Raw genomic sequence first — 12,062 nt, 5'->3', positions numbered from 1 at the left:
GCCACCCACCCCATTTGCTAAGGGATCCAGCCAAGAAACGTCTGGTTGTGTGAGTGTGCATGGACGCAAGTGTGCAAGAGACTCAACACAGCCGAGCAGGTCTAAAGTGGGGGGGGGGAGTCTAAGAGAATTAATCTCCCACACACACACACTCATGGCAGTGAAAGTAGAATAAAATCACGGAGCCCATCCGTGGTTGTTGCTATGAAAGAGCCCATCCTGTGTTTGGGGGAAAGGATAGGATCCCAACAGACAACACATCTTTATATATAATAAGGTGATGGATGGGGCACCTAAATTATTTGAGGGAGGGGAGGCTAGGGAATAAAAGGTGGGATTAAACTCTAGCACTGGCGTCCCCAAACTTGGCAACTTTTAAGACTTGTGGACTTCAACTCCCAGAATTCTCCAGCCAGCTTCTCAGAAGCTGGCTGGAGAATTCTGGGAGTTGAAGTCCACAAGTCTTAAAGTTGCCAAGTTTGAACCCCTAGCACTTCCTGGTGTAAGAAGTACCGAAGAATTTTTATTTTAAGAGAGAGATTCAGCGAATGGGTGGGGAGTAAGAACATTTGGCTGTTGATAAACCGGGAACACAATTCACTCCCTTTCTCATTTCCCTGTTGTGGAGTGGTGTCCAAAGTGCCAGCTTGATTCGAAAGCAGAGATTTAAAGAGGGCAAGTGGAATATGTGCTTGAAATGTTCCCCTCGGGGATTTCTTTTCAAATGCGCGCTGGGGAATCTCAGTAAAAACACAAAGCAGGACTGGGAACTAATCCTGCTGAGCTCCTCTTAATCTCCCTACAAAAGATCATTAACAAACAAAAAAAAACTTGGCAACTTTTCCCTTTTAAAGAATTCAGTTGGTCTCAGTCTAAATCCTGCTGCTGAATCCTGGCGTTTCCCTGTGCTTGGAGATCCAGGTTCAAATCCACCCTTCGCTTTAGACACGCCCTGGGTGAATTGGGGGTATGTTTTCTCAGCTGGCCCAAATTCTTTGGAGGGTGTTATTTTGGGGATGAATGAAAGGGAGGCCCCAGGGTGTGGATTCATGCAGGAAAGACAGAATGTCAGAAGGAAGGAAGAGAAGGGAAGGAAAGGAAACAGAAGGGGGGGGGAAGAGAAGGGAGGAAGGAAGGCAAAAGATTCAATTTCAATTTCAATTTAATAAAATTTGTATGCCGCCCACCCCCTTGGGACTCTGGGCGGCTTACAGGCAAGATAAAGGAAGCATTTAAAAATTAAAATAAAAGATACAATTATTAAAATTAAGCACCATCCATTCTGTCTAAGTGGGGCTGGATATTGATCAACAGCCCCAGGCCTGCCGGAACAGCCAAGTCTTGGTGGCTTTACGGAAGGCCGGGAGAGTGGGAAGGGTCCGGATCTCTACGGGTAGATCGTTCCATAGAAAGAAAGGATGAAGAAAGGATGAATGGAAGGAAGGAAGGAAAGGAAAGGGGGAAGGGAATGGAGGAAGAAAAGAGAGAAAGGAAAGGGGAAAAGAAAGGAAGGAAAGGAAATGGGAGGAGGAAGGGAAGGAAGGAAGGAAGGGAATGGGGGGAAGGGAAGGGAGGAAGGAAGGAAGAAAGGAAAGGAAAAGGTTGGGAAGGGAAGGGAGGAAGAAAGGAGAGAAAGGAAAGGGGAAAAGAAAGAAAGGAAAGGAAATGGGAGGAGGAAGGAAAGGAAGGAAGGAATGAAGGAAGGGAAGGGAATGGGAGGGGGGAAGGGAAGGGAGGAAGGAAGGAAGGAAGAAAGGAAAGGAAAAGGTTGAGAAGGGAAGGGAGGAAGAAAGGAGAGAAAGGAAAGGGGAAAAGAAAGGAAGGAAAGGAAATGGGAGGAGGAAGGGAAGGAAGGAAGGAAGGGAATGGGGGGAAGGGAAGGGAGGAAGGAAGGAAGAAAGGAAAGGAAAAGGTTGGGAAGGGAAGGGAGGAAGAAAGGAGAGAAAGGAAAGGGGAAAAGAAAGAAAGGAAAGGAAATGGGAGGAGGAAGGAAAGGAAGGAAGGAATGAAGGAAGGGAAGGGAATGGGAGGGGGGAAGGGAAGGGAGGAAGGAAGGAAGGAAGGAAGGAAGAAAGGAAAGGAAAAGGTTGGGAAGGGAAGGGAAGGGAGGAAGAAAGGAGAGAAAGGAAAGGGGAAAATAAAGGAAGGGAAGGAAATGAGAAGGAGGAAAGGAAGGAATGAATGATTTCCCCTGGCTGGGGAATTCAGTCAGTTGAAGGAACACATTTTAAAAGGTGACAAGTTTGAAAAACACCACTTTAATACAATGGGTAAACCTTGCCAAGTGTGGTTTATTTAATAAACTGTGGTTTATTAAACTGTGGATCGAAGCCAGAAGATGTCAGTGCTGGTGTCATCACTTCTTCTTAACCAGAATTGGCTTTCAAAGAAGCCACAGCCGGCTGTTTGTGTGCTTGGCGTGTTGCTCTTGGGAGAATGTGTGAGTGCTGACCGCTCCAGAACTCCAGGGCCCTGCCGAGTGTCTTGTCTCCGCCAAAAAGCTTTTTTCCCCCACGGTCTCCTTTCAGGGAAGGCGAAAATCTACCAGGGGGTCCGAGTGAAGATGACAGTGAAGGAACTTTTGCAGCAGAGGAGAGCCAAGCAGGCCACCCTGGCTGAAGCCGTAAGCATTCCCCTCTTCAAGTCTTTCCACCTTTGGATATGAAATGGGCCATTCTCAGTAGATCAGCTGTGGGGTTCTGGTTGCATGTTCAGCGCTATCATCTATGGGAGCACTGATGATGTTACCTAGTTGGGTCGTGAAACGTCTGCAAGAAAATAACTAAGCTCAGAGAGCAATCAAGGACCCCACAGTAATCCTCCCCTTCCTCCTCCTCCTCCTCCTCCTCCTCCTCCTCCTCCTCCTCCTCCTCCTCCTCCTCCCTGCAAACCCCACCCCCTTCTAGCACTGATAATGTTACCTAGTTGGGTCATGAAACATCTACAAGAAAACAATCACATTCAGAGAGCAACAAGGACTCCACAGTTCAACCCTGAGCTATGGAAATTCTCCTTTATCAGTAGATTACTTGTCTCCTACTACACATCAAATACATTCTTCAAAAAAAGGTGCCATTTTTCCTTCATGCTTTCTTCAGCTTTCGAAGCCTCAATGCTTCAACCAAGCGCCCTCTTAGCAGACTGCAGCCCCCCCCCCCTCATGGCATCTCCAGATTCTTCCTTGGCTTTCTTCCAATTGCCCCACAACTTGATGAACAAGGATTTTCCTTCTGACCCTCCCTTAAAAGAGGGGGAACAGCTGGAGAGGTTCTCCTGGGTGGATCTGGCCAAGAAGAGATTGCAGAGATCCATTTTTTTCTTCCTTCTGCAACCTGCAGCCTTCCCATGGATCTGTTAAACACCCAGGGCTGATCTCAGGGCGAATCTGCCTGCGGTTCCTCATTGCTACTCTCCCCACCAAGCGGGGAAATGATCCAGCCCTTGGTCTCCAACTGCAGTGTTTGTTCACCTGCCAGGGAACTCTGCTTGATGCTTCTTTCCCTTGTTTGTCTTCTCATCTGGAGGAGAATTTCAAAAGGTCCTTTTGGAAAACCAAAGTTGTTGTTTCAATTCTTTCCGAATCCAGCCAGAGTGTGTGGTTAAACCTCCCCTCCCCTCCTCTCCTTTCCTCTGGATTGGTCATGGCGGTGGGTGGGTGGGCTGCCTTGGGAAGGTGGGGATGGAATTCACACTTGGAGGGGAGGGGGTTCCTTGTGGCCCTTTGTGACTCAGTGCGCTGCATGGGTTCCCAGCCCATTAGGTAAACTGAACCTCCGAGGACTCCTAGCTGAGTACAATGTGCAAACTTTGCCTGCCAAACGTAGTGGGGGGGGGGGGAAATCCACCGGTGTGAAAGGCAGGGCAAAGCAGGAGGAGGGAATAAACGAGGGAAAAGTCACCAGGGCATCAAAATCCTTTGGAGACCAACGCCTTCATTGTAACAAACCAGTTTTTCCCGCTGTTCCTTGTTCCCTGGAAAAATTGGTTCCTGTTCTCTCCCACGAAAAAGCACATCAGGGAGGAGTAAAGAGGTATTAGAATGGAATAACAGAGTTGGAAGGGACCTTGGAGATCTTCTAGTCCAACCCCCTGCTTAGGCAGGAAACCCTACACCACCTCAGACCGAGGGTTGTCCAATCTCTTCTTTAAAACATCCAGTGTTGGAGCATTCACAACTTCTGGAGGCAAGTTGTTCCACTGGTTAATTGTTCTCCCCTTTGTTGCTCTTCTCTGCACTCTTTCTAGAGTCTCCACATCTTTTTTTTACATCGTGGCGACCGAAACTTTTTACCCCAATGTTTCTCAGTCTCGGCAACTTTAAGATGTGTGGACTTCAACTCCCAGAATTCCCAGAATAGCTGGCTGGGGAGTTCTGGGAGTTGAAGTCCACACCTCTTAAAGGGGCCACATTTGAAAAACTCTGCTCTGGCCAGGTCGGAAATTCTGTCTCCTCCAGTATCTTCCTCGTCTGCTCACCATCTTGAAAGGTGTTTCCTTCCGCGCGTCTCCTTTGACGCCTTGGCTTTCAACCTTGGCAAGGACAGGAGCTGAAAAGCAAAGGCAGAACATTCTAGTGAGGCTGCGCTGCAAACATTTCAAGAGAAATGTCTATATAGGTGCGGAAACATTTTACTCCGGTTTTTGAAAATTGCCCCTTGGGTTTCCTGAGCAGAAGGGCCTCGTGTTCGATTCAAGTATTTTGAGTTTGAATATTTCAGTTGTTGCTTCTCACGTAAAAGAAGCTACTAACAAAAGGAGCAAGCAAGAAATCTGCCTGGATGTATCTTACATATTTTGTATCTCCTTTCTTTGTTTCCCTTTTCTATCTTCTTTCTACCTTTTCATCCCTTTTCCTTTCCTTTCCTCCCTCCTTCTTTCTTCCTCCCTCTTTTCTTCCTTTCTTTTCCCTTTCCTTCATTTCCTTTCCTTCCTTTTCCTTTCCGTCCTTTCCTCTCTCTTTCCTTTCCTCCCTCTTTCCTTCCTTTCCTTTCCCTTTCCTTCATTTCCTTTCCTTCCTTTTCCTTTCCGTCCTTTCCTCCCTCTTTCCTTCCTTTCTTTTCCCTTTCCTTCATTTCCTTTCCTTCTCTTCCTTTTCCTTTCCTCCCTCTTTCCTTTCCTCCCTCTTTTCTTCCTTTCATTTCCCTTTCCTTCATTTCCTTTCCTTCCTTTCCTTTTCCTTTCCTTCCTTTCCTCCCTCTTTCCTTTCCTCCCTTTTTTTCTTCCTTTCCTTTCCCTTCCTTTCCTTTTCTTCCATTCCTTTTCCTTTCCTTCCTTTCCTCCCTCTTTCCTTTCCTTCCCTCTTTTCTTCCTTTCCTTTCCCTTCCTTTCCTTTTCTTCCATTCCTTTTCCTTTCCTTCCTTTCCTCCCTCTTTCCTTTCCTCCCTCTTTTCTTCCTTTCCTTTCCCTTCCTTTCCTTTTCTTCAATTCCTTTTCTTTTCCTCTCCTCCCTCCTTCCTTTGCTTTCTTCCCTCTTTTCTTCCTTTCCTTTTCCTTCCTTCCCGTTTTCCCCAAACTGCCCTCTCAAGATGCAGATTTTTTTAGCCAGTGGAAGACCCCTTCCATTTAAAGGTTGCAGAGACCTGGGGGGGAGCAAGCAGCCCTAAATTATATCTAGCCGAGGAATCACATGGAGGAAGACCCCAGATTAAATACACCCAAGGAAGGAACAACTTCCCTTCATACCTCTCAACAATTTATCTATTTTGGAGAGAAATCCTGGACTTACCTCTGCCACGTAAGGGGTGGGGGGTGAAGGAAGCGGGTGGGGGCAGCGAGTCCTTCTCTGTTTTATTATGATTGGAGAGAAACAGCCCTAGATTTATTTTGCGTTGTTCCTTTTTATTCTCAGGTTTTCGGAGAATGCAGCGGAAACGTCCAAGCTGAGGAGGATTTTTCGCCTCCCTGCAAAGGTTGGTCCAAAACAGCCCACCCCCCCCCAAATCTCCTCTCCCCAGCCAGCACCCACAAATGCGTGCACAAACACACCCTCCCCTCTTTCTTTCCCCAGCTCTCTAGACCTGTTTTCCTATCCGTTTTCTTCTTGAAATCCTGACTTACGGCTGGGCACGGGGCATTTAATTGTGAAAATGGCCAATCCGCGTTGGGCAGCAGCTTGCTAAATGCAGATGAGCATCCAGGCTGTGTGTGTGTGTGTGTGTGTGTGTGTGTGTGAGAGAGAGAGAGAGAGAGAGAGAGAGAAAGAGAGAGAGAGAGAGAGGGAGAGAGAGGGAGAGAGAGAGATTGATTGATTCCAGCTGAGTTTTTGGTGTGTTCTTTCTGGAGTGGATTTAAAGACACCCGCTGCGTTCATTCCCTTTTCCTCTTCTTGCTAGACTAATTTATTTTGGGGTGGGCTTGTTTAAAACCAGCCACGCTTTCTTTTATTTTTTCCCTCCTTCGCAGCTGCTGTTTTCTCTCTTTCCTCCAGATACTCCCCAAAAGAAAACCGTCTTTTTATACCTCGTATCCGTTCTTTTGAGGGCCAACACAATGCTCCCGGGTGTAATGGGGCTTTAGCGCCAGATATGCAGGCATTTTTCCCTCCCAATTCTTAAGCCAGCAAAGGACGAAGCAACCTCTAATAATTGAAACTGGGCAGTTGAGTTAAGAAGCAGCAAATCTGGAGAGGAAATTTTGAGCTCTTTAGAGGAATTCTGCATAAGGAGGTATCGGTTTTCTTAAGCAGAGAAAGATAGAAATACGAAGGAAAAAATTAGTTCGAATAACGCCCTGAAAAATCTTTTCTCCAGGCACACAGGTAGCTTCTCCCCAACGTACTTGGTGGCGGGCACTGAAAAAATGCGACTTATGGCCATTTTGCACACTTATAACCATTGCCACATCCCCATAGCCGCAAGTTCAAGAATTCAGATGCTTGGCAACTGACTCATAGTTATGACGGTGGCCATGTCCTGTGTGTGTGTGTGTGTGTGTGTGTGTGTGTATCACACAACCCCCTATTGTGACCTTCTCACAAGTCAGGTCAATAGAGAAGGCAGATTCACTTAACAACCGGCTTACTAACTTAACAATTCACATAACGACCGTGGCAAGAAATGGGGCCAAAGCCATTTAGCCATTGTCTCACTTAGTAACAGAAATTGGAGGCTCGGGGGGTGTTCGTAAGAGGAGGACGGACTGTATTTTTAAGAGCCAAGGTGGCGCAGTGGTTAAATGCAGCACTGCAGGCTACTTCAGCTGGCTGCGGTTCTGCAGTTCAGCGGTTCAAATCTCACCGGCTCAGGGTTGACTCAGCCTTCCATCCTTCCGAGGTGGGTAAAATGAGGACCCGGATTGTTGTTGGGGGCAATATGCTGACTCTGTAAACCGCTTAGAGAGGGCTGGAAGCCCTATGAAGCGGTATATAAGTCTAACTGCTAACTGCTAATGCACATTTGGGCTAGGCTGAATGTTTTTCTCCTGGATATTTGTTATTATTTGCCAGGCTAAAGTCTCCGCCAACATCTATTTCACAGCAGAGCTGAGTTTTCCTCCTTTGTTTTCTTTTTTAAGTTCCTTACCTCGATACAGCGCCTGAACCTTCCTTATCCAGCTGCCTGCAACCTTGGCCCTTCCAGAACGGGACTTCCTGCGAGGAAATTCCCAATTATTTGGAGCAGCTGGTAGATTCCTGCCTTCAAGCCGAGCCACCTCTGGAGGTACCCTTGGCCCTGGCCCAGGACAGCCTGCCCTGCACACCTGAGAACTTCCAGCCAGCCCTCACCTGCCTGGTACGTGAGTTTCTGTATCTGCAGAGTTGGAGGGGGAGGTTCTCAAATCGATATCGCCCGGAGAAAGGACTTGCTGAGGTGCAAGGGAAGGGTGGCAGGTGGGTAAAGGTATTGTAGGAAGTTAAAAACCCACCCCTCTCTTAGAAAAAATGAAATATCCTGGGAAATATTGAAAAGGCAGAATGTTATGTTTCCCTGGATCAGAAATGGAGAAACATGTTTTTAGGCAGGAAGCAGGCTCAATCTTAATAGCCTGTAGCGTTCCCGTGGTTCGTCCATGAGGCCAATGTTGAGAAAAGACAAGACACGAACTTTCTCGGGATGGAGCAACGACCCAGATTGGGGGTCCGAGAGCCCCTTTTATTGAGATAGGACAAAGGCAGGAGGAGCAATCAGCATGTGAGTAAAAACAGCCTGTAAAAGTACAATTTCTAATCTACTGCTCAGTCTATATATGGTGAAATCCTGGACGTCAATGGTAGGGCACATCTCAGGATGTTATGTTATGCACTATCAGGATGTTATGGCGTTTTAGGAGTTTGTTTTCTCCTGTGTGGTTCAGCGTGGCTCTGCATGCCCTAGTATGAACTAGGCCATGGGGGGGACACACCTACACAAGGAACTATATTACAACAATAGCCCTCACCTTTGTCAATGAGCCATTAAAAGGCCTGGGCCAGCCTATTCTACTTAACAAAGACCTCCCCCCTTCAGCTCCAGGGTGATGGGGTTAAGGCCTGATAGTATGAGCCCTTGACCCATCTCACCACAGGGCACCTGGGAAGAAGCGAGGCTCAACCAAACTTGGACTCAAAGCACAGCCTAGAGAGTTGTCTCTGGGACTCTGACAACCAATCAGAATGCAAGATCAAGATCAAAGGCCAGAGAGGGCATAAAACCAGGGGCTTTCAGCATCTCTGCCTCTGTTCTTCTTCACCCAACAAGCATGGAAGCCTCTGATCCCCCTTTTCTGTTCAGGAGCTCCAGCCATGTGGCCCTGTCCACCATTAAACCCTCTTTCCAAGCAGCCTCCGTGTTTCCAGGCTCTTTTCCTCCCACTTGGAGCTGAACCCAGAAGGACGTTTCTTCCAACAGTGTAAAACAGCGGGGGAGAATTGATGCAGTTGAGAGAATCAGCAGCCAATTCCCTGGCCAATAGAGAGGCAAATTCACCCTTTTAAGGGTTTCTCTGTTTTATTTTTGCAAACCTGTCCTGTTCTTCTTTGCAAACCTGAGGACAATGTACAATCTTGAGACTCCAATTATACTTCTTGCTAAGGGTGCCCAACTTTGGCAACTCAAAGACCAGTGGACTTCAACTCCCAGAATTCCCCAGCGACCCATGCGGGCTTGAGAATTCTAGGAGTTGAAATCCATAAGTTGCCAAGGTTGGGCACCCCTGCTATAACTGATTGGCACTACTTGGTACATTCTCACTGGAGAGTAAGCCCTATTACACCCAGCTTACTTCCCAGCAAACATCCCTCGATCATCCTGTGAATCTATATGTATAAAAATGTGTGTGTGTGTGTGTAACCCCTCGAGCAATTTCAAGCAAACTTGGTACACAGATGACTTATTCTCTGGAAACAAATACTATGGGGGGTAAGACACCCCTAATACCCCTCGGGATGTGCATTCTGTTAAGATACAGCCTGTTGTGCCTTAAAATGGCTTCTACTGTACTGCCGTTAAATGGCTTCTACTGTACAGCGCACTGGAGTTGCCATGGTAACGGCTTCACGGCACTCCACGAGGGGGCTCCCTCTGGTTAAGGGGGAAAATCCAACATTAGAAATTACGTTTGGTCCGGATATTTTCAACAAGGCTTTGATTATTTTTGAGGACGAATGTTTGGCTTTTGGGGACACAGGGAAAAACATTTGTAACTATTTTAATTGTCACCGAAATCAGGGCTTTTCCTATCTAATGCAGGATTAGGATGAATGCCGGGTTATCCACTAGCTCAGAGTAAAATTTGCACACTCGAAGTCTGGATGTTTTATCTTTGTTTTTATCTTCTTTTAGGGTTCTGGATCCCCGGAGGCTCCGGATCCTTCCAGCTCCTTCGATTGCAGCTATTCCCCATCCCAGATGCCTCCTTTCGCCCCGCTTGGGTACAGCTGCCCGGCTCTGGATGGCAGGAGTTGTATGTATCCATCCTCGGAGGAACGAACCTGCCAGTCACACAACCACGTCCCACACACCGCCGGCCTACCGACGTGCTATTGCACCCCGTGTGGTTCCCAGCACTTGGAGACATTCCGAGCCCCCGAGTACTTTCCCTACGCCACCCTGGATTGCAAAGACTACGCCCCTTCGGTCTCGGTGGCGGAGGACTTCTGGAAGGATAGGAGTTGGGATCTGTGCTACAGTTAACTTAGCAATGTCCATCCGCTCTTGTGAACGCAGGGGTTTCATAGACTCTCAGGTCCCCATTTTGGGTGTTGCAAATGGCACCTTTCTCAGGTCAACCAACACCGAAAGGGCAGGATGCAAGCTTGAAGGCAGGGGTGTCCAACCTCTACAACTTTGGAAGACTTCTGAACTCCAACTCCCAGAATTCCCCAGCCAGCCGTGGGAGTTGAAGTCCACAAATCTTCAAGCTGCTAAAGGTAGACTGTCCCTCCTTTAGAGGTTTCCAGAATTCATCAAAGGGTTGAGTAGAAAAAGAGGAAATCCTGATTTGGGGCCTAAAACAACCTCTCTCCATCTGCCGACGAAATAATCCAAATTCTGCGCCAAGAGACGCGGATTTCTACAACCTGTTCAAGAGCCTTTGCAAACTGCCTGTTATTTTATACTAGCCGATAACACGGCGTTGACCAGGTATTTCTCTATAGGGGGGGAAATGTCCAGACCAAACGTAATTGCTATTGTTGGCTTTTCCCCCTTACCACAGGGAGCCCCCTTGTGGAGTACTGTGAAGCTGTTACCATGGCAACTCCACTGAGCTGCACAGTAGAAGCCATTTCACGGCAGTACAATAGAAGCCATCTTAAGGCACAACAGGCTGTATCTTAACAGAACACACAGCCTGAGGGGTTTTAGGGATGCCTTATGCCCCACAATATTTGTTTCCAGAGAGTAAATCGTCTGTGTCCCATGTTTGATTGGTTGGTTGGTTTGGTTTATTGGATTTATATGCCGCCCTTCTCCCAAGGACTCAGGGCGGCGTACAACATGAAAAAAACACATATTACAAAAGTTAAAAAAATTGAAATTGCTCGAGGTGTTCCGAAGTTATGCTGGAATATGCATACATACACATACACACACACACAGCTGTATATATATATATATATATATATATATATATATATATATATATATATATATATATATATATATATGAAAGATTTTTTACAACCCCTGGTAAGCCTTTACCTATTTACCCTTTATTTATTTATCAGCACAAATAAAAAAAACCATATATATATATATATATATATATATATATATATATATATATATATATATATATATATATATATATATATATATATATATATATATATATATATATATATATATATATATATATATATTGTATTTGTGCTGATAAATAAAGGTAAATAAATTAAAAAAAATCTTATATATATATATATATATATATATATATATATATATATATATATATATACACACACACACACACACACACACACACACACACACACACACACACACATACATACATACATGTTGCGTGCTGTTTTATTCCAGCCCTGGCCTCTTAGTACCATCTTATTCCATTTTAGCATTTCCCATGCCATCAACATGTCACACATCCAATGGCTAAGAATGCACTTTAAAAAAAACCATTAGTAAATCAATTAAGGTGATAACTGCCACAAGATTTCAGAGTGCAAAGCAAGAACGGCTTAACGTTTGCCCATAGAAAGAAAATTCAACAATGGTCTATTTGCACGTTTAAAATTTGCCAGCCCTGAAAATTTTATTGCTTCCCCGTTGAAGAATTCTGTGAAATCTGGAAGCTTGCATACCTCGACCAGCAACATGCTCGATAAACTGACCTTATCACTCTCATAAAAGTGATCTGTATATTCTTGCCCTCTGATCAAAATACATATGTATATATTTCCAGCGAACTGATAAGCATCTACATTAAATTTATCTTGTTTTTTTTTCCTGTCGTGTTTCCTTAAGGAAGCAAACAAGCTTTTAAACCGTATACTAATGTTTTTTTCTCCCAACTAATCAATGTGTAATGTTTTAAGATTCCATTAAATGAAGGTCAAGCAGTCAGCAGGGATTATTTTTTGGGGTGTGTGTGAAGATGTCTGTATTTTATTTTACCCGTTTTTCTAC

The 12,062-nt window shown here is 45.6% G+C and overlaps 1 protein-coding gene and 1 long non-coding RNA gene across 2 annotated transcripts; one reads left to right on the top strand and one right to left on the bottom strand.

Moving 5' to 3' along the window:
- The first annotated feature begins 2,178 nt into the window (after positions 1-2,178).
- POU2AF3 (POU class 2 homeobox associating factor 3) lies at positions 2,179-10,857 on the top strand. Its single transcript, XM_087703522.1, has 4 exons — positions 2,179-2,659; positions 5,849-5,909; positions 7,513-7,730; positions 9,759-10,857. The coding sequence occupies exons 1-4, from the start codon at positions 2,339-2,341 to the stop codon at positions 10,107-10,109; spliced, it is 951 nt and encodes a 316-aa protein (XP_087559648.1). The 5' UTR covers positions 2,179-2,338; the 3' UTR covers positions 10,110-10,857.
- LOC148049033 (uncharacterized) lies at positions 3,323-4,645 on the bottom strand. The gene is made up of 2 exons (XR_015695581.1): positions 4,477-4,645; positions 3,323-3,541 (listed from the first exon to the last, which is right to left on the bottom strand). It is a non-coding gene; the product is annotated as an uncharacterized LOC148049033 (long non-coding RNA).
- Positions 10,858-12,062: the final 1,205 nt, after the last annotated feature.

This window comes from Thamnophis sirtalis, unplaced genomic scaffold, assembly GCF_051295495.1.
Source record: "Thamnophis sirtalis isolate CommonGarterSnake01/CBP01778 unplaced genomic scaffold, rThaSir2_p1.2 scaffold_2, whole genome shotgun sequence".
Taxonomy (NCBI): domain Eukaryota; kingdom Metazoa; phylum Chordata; class Lepidosauria; order Squamata; family Natricidae; genus Thamnophis; species Thamnophis sirtalis.
Note: the sequence above shows the minus strand (reverse complement) of the source record. Positions and strands in the feature narration are given on the sequence as shown.